The sequence below is a fragment of the Anopheles coustani genome, chromosome 2 (assembly GCF_943734705.1).
Source record: "Anopheles coustani chromosome 2, idAnoCousDA_361_x.2, whole genome shotgun sequence".
NCBI classification, from domain to species: Eukaryota; Metazoa; Arthropoda; class Insecta; order Diptera; family Culicidae; genus Anopheles; species Anopheles coustani.
This window is the reverse complement of record NC_071289.1, coordinates 67822-82469: the sequence shown is the minus strand read 5'-3', so window position 1 is coordinate 82469 and position 14648 is coordinate 67822. Positions and strand designations below refer to the sequence as shown.

At 37.9% G+C, this 14648-nt stretch overlaps 1 protein-coding gene across 1 annotated transcript; it reads left to right on the top strand.

Annotated features, from left to right (window-relative positions):
- The first annotated feature begins 5449 nt into the window (after positions 1-5449).
- LOC131261992 (zinc finger protein 28-like) lies at positions 5450-7547 on the top strand. Its single transcript, XM_058263880.1, has one exon. It carries the CDS (start codon positions 5512-5514, stop codon positions 6565-6567), a length of 1056 nt encoding a protein of 351 aa, XP_058119863.1. The 5' UTR covers positions 5450-5511; the 3' UTR covers positions 6568-7547.
- Positions 7548-14648: the final 7101 nt, after the last annotated feature.

The following is a 14648-nucleotide window of genomic DNA, read 5'->3' as shown; positions in this document are numbered from 1 at the left end:
TTTTTGATCAATTCAATTCACTATGAAACTTTAAGGAAGATGCACTTTTAAATAATTCTTTCTTTTGATCCAAGTGGCGCAGTCATGAATTTTGCACGGTTTATTACAGCGCCATTTGGCTGCAAGAATCGAACCCAAAACATATTGGTCAAAAAGTGTGCCATTGCTCAACCAGTCTCCGTTGTTAAATACGTTTTATGTTACACATCGGCAAATTGTGATGTTGAAGAGGATGATTAACCTTTTTACCGAATTTCCCATCGAATTCCCCTACTGAAATAAGTTAAGCGTAACGGTTTTGAAAAAACATGCCCTAGATTTGGCCACTTTAAAACTTGAATTGCACTTTCTTTTTCTAGTTGTTTTTATTGTTGTTATTGTGCCAGATAATTGCATTGTTACGGTACAATTCAGTCAAAACAAAAGGGTGTACTTGCACCACATGGTTTTCGTGACACACGTTGGTACAACAGCGCTAAAAGATGCGCAAATTAGATGTTTTATATCAAAGTAAAAACAATTATTAGTTTATTCCTATTCTTTAACAAATATGTGTATTTATCGCTCCAAAGGTGATGGAACACAAATTTGCATGTCAAAGTAATTCAGAAACTTAAATACAAATACGTGCAAAGATGCTACAAAAATTATTCAATGGAAAAAATATTTTAGAAGAAACCAATTAATAGTAATTTTTCACCAAATCCACGAACTATGTTTGAAAAAGAATGCTGCTTCCAACTATCGTAGCTATTTCAATTACAAATTTGTAAGTTGCATCAGTTTTACTTTCAAACACTCCTGCCTTCGAAACTGCATTTTATTTCACATGATTATGGTCTTGTGTGTTTATCCATTTCGTACAAAAAACTACCATATTTTATGAAATCTTATTTGATTTAGATCTTAGCAAATTTTGAACTGCATTATATAGATTGCAATACCATTTTATATTGTACTGCAGAAATGATGGGATGCGTACAAGAAGTAAATTTGAAGGCTCTTTCAATGTTTTCACAACAAAATTAATACATCTGCACGAGAGATGGCTGGAATGATTTTCTTTTTAAATTTTAAATTTTTTAAACTTATGCAATGTAGTGTGTTGTATTTGTTTAAACATAGGGAGGGCATGAAATAAAATGATTGCTTATATGTTTACAATCTGTGCACAGTAACCAATGTCTAGTTTAATGTATACACTAACACAATAGAACAACATCCTTTTGAATCGATACACACATACGCTTAGATCCAATTTAGGAAACGTACACAAATATAAGCGGTGCACCGATGCACACAACAAGCATCTGCATACTTATAGGTAAATTACAAATGAATGAAATATAATTTGTTCGATGCAAATAAGCTCGCGTTCACTAGCATTAAAAAAAATAACAGTATACATTTTCAGAAATTATTTGAATTGGAAAACCAACCAATTAGGAGAGTACTAAAATAATGAAACATTCAATCACACTATTTTTTTCTGATTTCTTCCATATTTGCTAAAAAAAACAGCTTGAGAGTTAACGCTTAGAGTAGAAACAACAAAGATAGACACATTTTTGTATTCTTTTTATGTTATTCATCTTAGCGACAGAAACAAATTGCACACTGGAAAAAAAATAAAAGCTTGAAACATATTGGACAACATTTTATTTGACAGCTCGCGTGGCTACCATGCTTTCTCACACTCTGATCAAACCAATCCCATGGTCAACGTTGCTTAGTTAAGCAACAAGTGCTATTTTTTTCAGATGCGAATTTTTGGCTATCCTTTTTACCAGGCTGAAGTTGTCGTCACGTTTCCCTTGTGTTAACCAATCACACCTAAAATACCACAGATTTCGGTGGGAGGGATTATAGCTTGCCGCATGCAGTTCCCATGAAGGTTATTTCAGAGCGTAAAAAAATCCACTAAAACCAAAAGGGTACTGGGCATTGGAAGGAGTTAATTGTTTAACTCTTCCTTTTTCTGGCGTCGATTTCGCACCAGAATAAATCGTTGTTTCATCGAGACGCGCCTAGGTTGACCGGTTCATCGGTGTTAAAAGTGAAGCGGTACGTTTTTTACTGCATTGCGCTTCTGTGCAGGATTTTTTCGGTATTTTCACGTTTTTATTCTACTACGCTTTTAAAATGGCAGAGCAAAAAACATCACCCTCAAAACAAACAGCAGTCAACAAATCGTACTTGTGTTGTGCTAATCCCCTGGAGCTGGACTGGTAACTTCCACAGGCTTCTGCACATTTTGAACGACCAAGGACGTTCACTGTATGATAATGTGCCATGCCCGGCATAACCAATGTCCTGACGTTCGTTTTCTGCTATTCGGTTTTACGTTCTGTTGCGCTACGAATGTTGGAAGCATAACAATCTACGCCACGCAAGCACTCAGTTTTTTACCACTTTACGCTTACGTTCCTCATTTATTTAGGTAACCTGTAGCACAAAGGCGTTACAAAACTGCCCGATGGTATTTAATTTTGTGGTCTACAGCCAGTAGTAAATAATGTCAATTGCCCAGTGGTTTATTGTACATTGATGATCTGTTTTACAGGAAGCAATTTGAGCAAATTTACGCAAATGCCGAAGAAATATTTTATTACAGTGTATTATTACACGGATTAACAACCGTTTCAGTTTAAACAATTTTCAATACATTAGTTACTATTACAGACTGTCCGTACTCGCTGTTTATTGTTTGGTCTCGATTCTCTAGAAAATAGGAGGAATGTTTCTCAGTGTATTTTTGTTTTGAAACTTTTCTCAGGTTCGGTTGACGCTCCTGATCTCCTAGAAAAAATTAATCTCTATGCACCGTCGAGAATGTTGAGAAGCGCAAACCCTTTACAGCCGGAGTTCCGCCGGACTGTCTTCTGTACTCAGGACCCGGTGTTCCAAATGTGCCTACTGTATAATGAATGTAGTGCGTTGTTAGATTTTAATATGTCGCTTGGTGAGGCACGGTCCACGATCAAAAATATGCTAATGTGATTAGTTAAGATTAAGCGTTATGTAGGCCAGCGGGCCAGATAACCTTGTTATTAAATAAATGAATGAATTTATTTAGGTAACCTGTAGCACAAAGGCGTTACAAAACTGCCCGATGGTATTTAATTTTGTGGTCTACAGCCAGTAGTAAATAATGTCAATTGCCCAGTGGTTTATTGTACATTGATGATCTGTTTTACAGGAAGCAATTTGAGCAAATTTACGCAAATGCCAAAGAAATATTTTATTACAGTGTATTATTACACGGATTAACAACCGTTTCAGTTTAAACAATTTTCAATACATTAGTTACTATTACAGACTGTCCGTAGCTTTAGTACTCATAAATGCTACCAAGACATAATATAGTCATTCTTAACATAATGTTGTTGGTTCTTTTTTTTCTTTCCCATTTTTACTTTCATTGTTCTTTTTGCCTTTTTTCCGTTACAGAAAGCTACTGACAGAGAAATGGACTCATTTGAAGTGGAGTTGACAAGGCAGATTTCATCGTCCGTGTTAGTTGTGAAGGGTGCTCAAACGGCGCAGCAACAATCCCCTGCTATAGGACAGCAGCAGCAACAACAACAACAGAATTGCAAGTGTGAATTCTGTGAATATCTACAAGCCAATCGGATTTCTCTTACTGGAGATCATTCGTTTCAATGTGAGTTTTGTGGCGAAGGGTTTTCCAATCAGACCAGCTTCAACCAGCATCGATGTGGTATAACGGACATCCATTTGTTCCGCTGCGAAAATTGTCACAGAGATTATAATAGTTCTCGGGTCTCATACTCATTCGGAAACGCAGAACAACGCAACAAATGTGATCTATGTGATCAAAGTAATGGTCAGACACACTCTGAAGGACCCACACTGTACAGCTCTCCGCAGATAACTGTCAACGCTACAGCCAAGGTGAAAAATAGCTCCCCTTCAGAGGCAATTAAAAGCAATACCAGAACGGAGGATACATTTCCGTTGCTTCCTATCGTCGATGGACCAATTGTCTCTACTCCATTCTTGAGCCCTGTAATGCCATCTCATCATGTTTCGACGGGTATTCTAAGTGAACATAATGCTGGCAGTCCACAATGCACTGACAATAACTCTTCGAGCCAACATGTTGAAATTGGTGTCGGTACATTTGTGTCAGATAGCAAACGTATTGGAGATTTCCTCAAACGTGTTGAAGATAATTTCAATGAATTCATCACAACGCCAACCATAGTTTCTAAAACTAATAGAAACAACAATATCAGCTTAACTGCATCCTCTGGCAACCATGTCCAACATTTGACAGAGTCTTCTAAAACGTATTTTGTTCTGGAAAACTCGGACCAGATTCAACAATTTCAACATAACCGAACGTTCAACAACAGTGGAACCAGCAGCATAAATTCTACGGCAAACAATTTTCGTCACATTATATCAGCACCGATTCCTAATCAACACCAGTCAGTTCCTAAATTGATGCATCCAGCGCAGACAAGACCTCTTTACCCGGGAGAACACGGTGTGACAAGCCTTCAGCAGTATGATCAGTATGACGATGAGGACTACTCGTCTATGTCCGAAGATGAAGCTATTGTTCCAAGAGTAATTATATTCAACATAAAATCGGGTCAATTTCTTATAGGTATCTTTCAATTGCAGGAGCCTTATGCTGAATCGCCAAAACAAGAGAATGCAAAAACGGAGTTGCCAATACAAGAGACAGTTGTGGATACTAGCTCAAGTTTGTTACAGTTTGAATCGGTAGAAAATGGATTGTCAATTAAAACAAATGTATCCCTCGAGGGAATTAGTAAGAAAGCAGATTCCCTAAAGAATCTAAACCAGGATCATCCGCAGTTTGAAGAACAGCAACATAAGATAAGCTCCATTCGTTGCACAGATATTAACGAGAGCGGAAAATGCGATTCCTCATCATCCTTTGAAAAATGTAGCGTCGTTGATGAGTGTGTCAAAATGCAGCTAGATTCTCCAGTGCAATCGGTGTCCAATTCTACAATTGATCGGCCATATAAGTGCAATATCTGTGAGCGTTCCTATCGCAATCAGAAAAATCTCAAATCTCACCTCAAGGTGCATGAGGGGATTCGAGCTTATCAATGTGAAATTTGTGGCAAGAATTTTTCCGGTTCTAGCTATCTTGTGATCCACAGACGACGACATACCGGCGAGCGACCGTTCAAATGCACGACCTGTGGAAAAGCTTTCGTTGATTCGAGAGCATTATCAGTGCACACACGGCTTCATAGTGGCGAACGGCTTAAATGCGAAAAATGCGAAAAAACATTTTCAAGTGTAAGTGCTCTGACAGTACATAACAGGCTGCACACCGGCATCCATCCGTACAAATGCGATCTGTGTGATAAAACTTTCCCGCAGTATAACAATCTAAAGCACCATATGAAGAAGCATGACGCTTCAGAATTGCCACTTGAAAAGCAGTCTCCTCGAATTTGTGGAAATACAATAAGTAACACAGAGTATGCTTCAACTATCGGTATGCCACACCATCCGGTTGTTTCGAAAAAAATAACCCCAAATCTCAGTGCAACAGTCCAAATAGTTGCTAGTTCAAACATAACTTCCATTTTTGAGCACAAATGTCACATCTGCAGTAAACTTCACAAGTCCACAGACGATCTCCAAGAGCACCTTAATCAGCATAATAAAGACCGCCCAAATCAGTGCGAATTTTGCTCGAAGGTTTTTCCACGATCATCACACTTAATTATCCACCGTCGCCGGCACACCGGCGAGCGACCCTTTAAGTGCAAATACTGTGATAAGGCTTTCGTCGACTCGCGGGCACTGTCGGTTCATACTCGACTGCACACTGGGGAACGTGTGAAATGTGAGATTTGCGAGAAAACATTTGCCAGTTCCAGTGGTCTCATTGTTCACCGACGTATCCATACTGGTGTTCATCCATATAAATGCGAATATTGTGAAAAATCATTCGCCCAATCCACTGCACTTAAATATCATCTAAAGAAACATGAAACAGTTATGCTGCCAACGTCTACTTGCGATTCAACAGGGGGCTCTTTGATACATGCATTACAACCAACTGACAGGCTAGGGGTAGTATCGAAATACCAGTTTTCAGGGTCCAACAATTCCGCGGAAGCTGGAGATAGGCATAAGTGTCTTGTATGTAACAAGCTTTTTAGATCCTCGGAGTACCTTGTGCGGCATCGTCGAACACACAGTGGAGAACGACCATACCAATGCGAAACATGCGGGAAACATTTTTCTACGATGAGTTATCTGGTTATACATCGAAGACGTCACACATCCGAAAAACCATACAAATGCAATACTTGCGAGAAGGCCTTTGTAGACTCACGAGCGTTACAAGAGCATGCCCGGTTGCATACTGGTGATCGAGTTCGGTGTGAAATATGCCAAAAAACATATTCTAGTGTCAGCAACCTTATTGTTCATCGTCGTATCCACAGCGGGATCCACCCGTTCGAGTGCGAAAGCTGCGGGAAATCATTTGCTCAGAAAAATGCTCTAAAGTACCACCTTAAGAAACACACGAAACATGAATAGTTTTGATTTAGTATACTTAACTAAGATGACTAAGTTACAAAACCAAATATAATTTGAAGAAGAGTCAGCTATCCACTTTTTGGCATTTTATGTGTAAGCAGAAAAGTTACAACGAACCAAATGTTTGTGAAGTTATTCAATAAGGCATTTAACTAACTCAATTATGACAGACAAGAGAATTAGGCCCCATCCTAATTAGATTCAAATGTATCGTTAGTTCTAACGAAACTACATTGTTTTACCGCCAACAATACCATAACAAATACCTTCCACAAACCCAATAAATTCTTTACATCACAATAATATCATCACAAAACGTAAAACCAATAGACATCAGTAGATACAATTCATTAATACTTCCAATGCAGAGGGATTCTTCTACTTGGCGCAGAAAGATTATCAGAATTTATTCATTGTAACAGTTGTACCGAGGGCATATACTACCGCTTGATTTCCTGATTAAATTTATGTATGTTTCCTGTCTCACTTCACACTTGAATATTGATAAGAATGTCATCCAGAAAATACAAAAACCAAATCAAGTACCACTACTGGTGTATGCCGATAAACATTTTTTCACGTTATTTCGATCTGAGCCTAACTCAATATGCACTGTAAAGAAATTTCATTCCATATGTACTGTAAAAAATATAGATTGTCGAACATGACTAAGCCAGCTTGTGAATAGTCCATAGAGTTAAAAAAGGATAGTTTCTAAAATTCAGAAAATCAGTATGATAGATAAATTCATTATAAAAATGAAAACCATAAAAAACAAAAGCATGACTACAATAAGAAAAGCCAAATAACAAAAAATGCAAGAATTCGAAAATTTAAACGTGATGCAGTAACCTGAAGTAGAATATTGCTCTCGCTCCTAGCTTGACATGGTGTTTTGAGTTAAATAAAGATGATGATAGATCTTTACAGTTCCAAGACCTTCTATAAAAACTTTAACTGATATTGTCCCTTTGTTTTTTTATTGTTGTTGTGTATAAACTCAGAACGATTTCATTTGTCCCCAATTGAAACAAATTCAACCAGATGGCAACGTGTGGTAAGAAGCTCGTGTTTGGCCGATCAAAACTTCATCCATTTTTATTTTTTTATCGCTGCGATCACCCACTGTTAACATCAGAGTACACCAAAGATAAGTCTTGAGTTTTGTTCAACAAAAAAGAAAATCCTACGTATAATATAATGCTTCTGAATATAATTGTAATGAAATTATGTTCAGTACAATCATGCTTGACTGTACAAATGGATGTAAAAATATAAAAATATGGCCTAAATACCATCAAAACAACATTGTTGTAATTCGGCATAAAATAGAAAACATACGGTCCGGGATATGTAACGGTCACCTCAAGGCATAGAGTGAACAACTGCAGGCATACACGAAAAACCGGTATTTTAAATTGACGTAAACTTGTCCACCTTATGGGCAGATGGTGACAAAAGCTGTTTGAAAGATTGTACCGGTTTAAATAAAACCTTATAAAGTAAAAAAATCAGTCGCCGCGCAACAGCATAAAGGCAAAGTACCTTTCTATTTTCAGACACACACCATCCGAATAAATGCAAGCAACCCTTCTAATCACTGACCGTTGTAAACTACTTTCTCACGAAACACTCGGTTACTGAGTTTATGGTCAGTGACGATATGAAACCCCGTCAATTCGGCACTGACCAGATGACCACAGAGCGCCCCAAGGAAGCCGGACCCCTTCAAGACGAATAGCGTATAACTTTTTTGTCGCAAGGTTTGGTGAGCCTGGTCATTTGAAGTTTAACGTTGTCTTTGACCCCTGTCTAAATAAAAGGGGTTGTGTGTCTTCCCAAAACTATAGCAAAAGAAAATAACAAGGCTACCAACCATGGTTCAAACATTTGGAAAATTGAAAAGGAGTCTTATGAAATAAAACTGTACCTATCCATCCATACTGATAAATAAAAGGGTTAATGAGATTGACTATCCCGCCTTACGACGGAAAGTGAATCTTGAAAAGGGTTTCTTGACTACCTGGGCTTCTTCTCATGTGTTTTTATGGACGGAATGTATCTTCTTCTTCTTCTTCTTCAATGGTCCGCTCACAGTTGAGCACGTCGTGCTGACATGGCCTGGTTACCAATCATTCTCCAGGTAGCTCGGTCCATGGCTGCAGCCCTCGGACGGAATGTATCGAGAAACGTAAATGCTTCGTTCCCCTTCATTAAAAGTGCATGCATAAAAATGTAAGAACTCAATGATAAAATTTATTTTCTATATGATTCAAACATTAAACATTAGAACAAAGCTTCAGGTTTGAAAATGATTTGCAATTATTATCTTAAGAGATATGACAGAGATTTTATACAAAATTGTGTTTGAACAACACACTCAAGGGCTTGATAGTGTTTGCCATTGACCTAATTAAAAATTATTTACTTCCACTATTGTTTGCCATATATAGTTCAAGTTTTATAATCTAACACACCGAAAGAAAGAAAAGAAGCGTGAAATGAAGGAGGTGTTAATGATCATAGAAAACCCCGTTATCAACTGATCTAGGAAAAGATTAACGATTTTCGCTCACGGGCCACTGACCTTCCTCGGGAGTTTCTTACAACTGGAAAGAATGAATTATGATCACTTTCTACCGGAATACGCCCCATAAAAGGGAAACTTAAACTACAAGAAAACTACAATAGTCACATCTGACCGAAATAAATTCACCGTTGCTTTACTCCAGCTTCGTTGATTGCTGCATCGTTTTCATGTATTGAGACTTCCGCCAGAGTTTACAGCTTTGAAGAAGCTACGCAAAAAATGAATTTCAGTGCTAAGGAAGTAGGGAAAGTTGGAGCCGTTAAGACTACATCAGTTGAAAAATCTTTTCAAAACATGTTTATACAGTATGTTTAGGCGACTTAGAGAAAACAATATACCTTTGCTTTCTTTCGACTGACTATACCTTTATAGCAATTTTGGAAAAAAATGAATTAGACATCTCACCTTCTTCGATTTTTGTGCCTTCGTGCCCCATTGCACGTTATTCCTGTTCACATTTGTGGGAGCATAACCGTTATTATCTCAGTACTGCTTTCTATCGTCATTCTTATATCCACCGTCTTCGAGGCCGGGTCTCCGTGCAGAGAGGTTTTATTTCATCTGTGGCTCGCGAGGAGGCAGGCAATGTAAAAACGTGAATTTTCACAACCGTGTGTTTCAAGCATCTTAAACTTACTCTTAATCTGCCAAACTGAAGATTAAGTAAATGTTTGTGTGTAACGGTAAAAGAGATTGAATGCGGTATCCGTTGAATACAATGTACTGGCGGGAAACGGTCTATGTTTTAATTGCTGTATCATTAGTTTTGGTTCTGTCTGCAGAGCCTCTGAAGCAAAAATGTTCCGAACTCACTCGTCCTCATACAACAAGATGTGATCAATATTTCCGGTGCGTTCTGCTGCCCTCGAAAACTGGTGTTTGGATTACAACTAAATGCCAGCATGGTCTAGTTTATCAAAAAAGTGCGGGTCGTTGTGTATTACCCGGTAAGCTCGCACAGTCGCCTCCGTGTAATCCAACTCATAATCTTATTAGTTCGTGGCCTTTGGTATAGTTAAGCAAACAAATGTGTGATTGAACGGTAGGCAGTGTGATTCAATCAAATAAACGATAGCATGGTATTTATCTTCAAGGCAATAAATAATGCACAACAAAAAGAGCATTATTTATGTTGCACCAAATACAATGCGATAGTGTGAAATCATATTTATTGACGTTAAATGTATTGTATGGATGGCTCATGACGATAATTGAGCATCGTTTTAAACATGACCACCATTCTTATATACAACCATTTAAAATCGACTGGTAAATGCAGTAAGAATATTCAGTCGCTAAACGATTAAAGCCTTAATGGTCAATCGACAAACTTACAGCTTCAACATTAAATGAGTTAACTAGACAATCCGTAGCTTTCTATGTTCTGCGGGAATGATAGATATTGCAGGTTTGTTGTGGGAGTGTCTAGTCGAAGGGTGCAGATAAAACAAGATACTTTTTCAGTCGAAAAATGTGGTGCGCATAAGTTCATCACATCGGCAAACGAGCGTGAACAACAATAAACAAGCGACCGGTTTAATTTGGTGTTCCAAACGGCATGTTTATCAATTTAAGTGCGTTACAGTAAACTTGCATCGTTTAGCAATCCAAGAATGCTACTCTTTTTACTTGTTAATATGTAAAACGTTGTTGGTTAAACCTAAAATCGCAACAAAGTATGGTAAACTAATGCTATAAGAATATAAAACGTACATCATTTTGATTGTGCTTTAATGTGTGCCAGCATAACGAAACTATATGTTTGTCTGCATTTCACGTGCAAACGAAACAGCTTTGCTTATACAGTCAGCCGCAAAATTGAGCATACATCTAAATGAAAATGGGTTTTTCTATCATAACTCAAGGAAACATTGACCAAATGCAGTCTTTTAAATTTACTTTTGTAGCTTAGTTATTGTAAAAATAAAAATTTCAAAGAACCTCTTTTCTACTTTTCCTGCTTTTCTATAAAAAAATAATTTATAAAAACAGCCTGATGTAAGCAACGCAACATTCATTTTTTTTTAGATTTGTTGTTTGTTTCTAGAATGTTGTAGAAGGCTAGTTGTCTAGAGGGTTTTCTTTGTTTATAAATATTAGACTACTGCCTCCAAACATATAAATTAGTAACAATTATAATGATTTTTTGAATTGTTATCTTTGTTTTTTACACTGCGTATTTAACTTTTTTTCTATTTTCTTTCTTTTATGCCACAGGAAATATGTGGAAGTGCAATATTTCAGCGAGTGTCAACCAAAATAGAAACGAAGAAACCTTGCACAGTATCAACAACCTAGCACATCTTTCGCAATATTCAGAAACGGTTAGCGCGTTAGCAATGACGCCACATGGGTACAATTTAGTACGTGATGGATGGATAGATAGATTACCAGTTAGTTTAGAAAAAGATAGGCTTGGTATCGTCACAGCTATAAAAAATGCAACTAATAACCTAAGCTCCTTAAGAAATTCCTCAATATCGATGAATAAATTAGAATTTTACGGAGATGGAAGCTTAGAACGACTCAAACCAGATGGTGATAGTAAGTTTACTAGCAAAAACTCATATCAGGTAAACTGGCAAATCCAGGAAGTACCTAAAATCAGCGAAAAGTTCCAACCAACATTTCTTCAATTGTTTGATCGTTTGAGTTTGGATAGAGAACACCATCTTCATGAACTGAAGAAAATACATATCCCAGAAAGGCTTCCTTTACCATCTGATGGGAAAATTAGTTCTGAACACTTAACGCAAATAATCAACCAGCAAAAGCAACTTAAACAGTTCGCAGACGAAAATATCAAACAAGGTAGCGCAAACGGTGGAATGGGAAGCACTTCTTCCCACCAACTAGACTTGTCCCATATTCCGATTGTGAACAGTTTTGACAGTAATGACAAAATAAGTGCAAATGCTTCTCTTAATTATACTTCGAAAGAACCATTTATTGCGGATGGAATCATCAAAAGCATTCTACAGATATCTAAACAAATGGTCTTAAATCATCAACCAAAAGCAAATGAAACTATGAAAATAATAAAACAAGTGCCCGATGCAGAACTAGCCACAACTCTTGTACCCGGAGCTGAACAGATTACAAAAAGCAGTAGTATTTTTAATGCGAAGCCGATTGGTATTACCATTACTGGCCATCATGAGTTAGCCGATAGCAAGCTGTTCGACAACCAGTCTATGAACCCTAATATTTTTAGGGGCGAGATTTCTTCCAAATTTAATGGAAATAGATACGCCGCAATGGAAGCAGTATCGTCCGTTCCTGTTGCTTCAGACTATAATCGAATTCCGCAAGCTACCCTTGCCGTTACGAATTTTGTTTTGCCACAACAAGTCGACAAACTTAGCGGTTGGCCAACGATGTACTCACACCTCAATCATCCGCACGTTATGAAACAACCAAATGACGGGTTTTACCTGTATGGCGTAGCCGATCAAGACAAGAAGTCAGAATCGATTGTGGTTGATAAAAACTCACCCATTCATGATTTAGTAGGCAAGCCAGTACCTTACGTGGTTAAAAATGCAAATAACTTTGATAATGATTTGAAGTACACAGACCCTAATATCAATATAAAACAGTTTACTCAGGGGGCTAGCATAGTTGGAAACAACCACTACAAAGATAGCATACTGCCTTTGATAAATACCCGTCCGGGAGAAGTACGCATTTCGGTCGTTGCGTGTATGACAGGAAGCAGGGAGCCGAACACAACAGATTGCTTCAAATATTACGTTTGCAACCCGCAAAACAGATCTTTCCAATCGTTTTCCTGTCCTTTTTTCACGGCGTTCAATAAGGAAACACGGTTGTGTGACACTGCATCATATGAATATTGTAAAGAGCAACAGGCACATCCGTTAACCGCAACCCGTCCTGTGGTCGAACGCAACCGCTTTCCCTTGAAGCACGATCTTAAACACCTTCAGAATGATATGTTAACTAGTCAGACTTACATTGAGCTCATTCATCCAGAATTAGTAAACCAAAATGCCCAATACGGCATCTTGCCACACGATGTTAAGTTTATCATGCTAGCACCGATTGAGTCGGTTCCTTCTAACAACTGGAACTCTGAAAACCCTGCTGTGAAAATTCGCCGAAAGTTATCCTCCAATAAAACAAAACTCTGTAAACAAGCTATTAGCACAACTACCTCGACAACTGCTGCTACACTGGCTAAACGACGCAAAGGGACCAGCAAAGCACCACGATGTCGGTTCGAAGGAAAAATGCCCGATCCTAACGGTCAACAACATTATTACCAATGTTATCGGAGAAACTCCTCAAAGTTTGTCAAAATGAAAATGACTTGCCCGGCGGGACTCGTTTACTGTTCATCGGTGCAGCTCTGCACTGCGCTAGAAAATTGTTTTGTGCAAAATTCAACAGTTGTATAGCAATCGTTTATGATGCAATTGTATTTTCTCGAGTTTTTAAGCAAAATAAAGATTGCAGAACTCAAGGAATCGGCGGATTTTTCATCATTTGCAGCATGCTTTACCGAATTGTAACACAACATCAATAAAATATAAAAATTGCGAAACCATTGTAGGGATTGAGCCGAGCTAGATGAATATTTAGAAAAATAGTAATAATGAACAAATTGGTAAACGAATGAATTTTGAATGCGAGGCAACGAAAAATTAAAAATGAAATCAATCGCTAGATAGTTGGCAACGAAAATTAGAAGAGCGATGGCCTAATACTGAACCGAGATGGATCTGCAGATAAAAAAAGATGGAACAAAGTAGGCATTGAAAAACGAAAAGGATTGAACCATCAGTCTTGTGATTGAATTTGACGAGAGTACGAGTGACGAGGATAGTAAAAATGAAACTAGTAGTTGAATTTGGAAGTTGAATTGTATTAAAATAGAGAAATAATTAGTGAAATCACGACAACCATGTCCGTCAAAACAAAGGCCCACAGCATGGGCCAGATGCAAATTTCCTATTTCTATTTTCTTTGCACGATCCCGGAATCCTATTCAATTTTCCTACTCTCTTGCAGCCACTTTCCTCGCACGCGTTGAATCACTTCAGGAATCACTTGGAGTCTATTATTGCCAAGGCACTGTAAAACGCTTGTTCTCCTTCGTAAATATGCTGCCGATTTTTAAGACTCCCTATGCCTTAAGGCCTTTTACTTTGGCTTAGTTTGCTATATTTTAGAGTGTGGTAGCGAGGCCTGGTGCGCTTCTGGTCGATGTTGTCGAACCGTATAATATGATGACCACAAGTTAACGATCCGAAACATTCATAGCCGAATGAATCTATATCAGAGAACACAAAAAAACTTTGATATATTTCAAGGAAACATACATGGCGAAAAGCTGACAACCACAGCCGCTGGTTTTCATTAACTTTTTGGTGAGCTTTCCACACTCAAATTCAAATAACGGTTATTGGCTGAATATTAAAAAAACGGCGCAAGCGTAAGGTAAAGCGAATCCTGTCCCGCATGCTCTAGG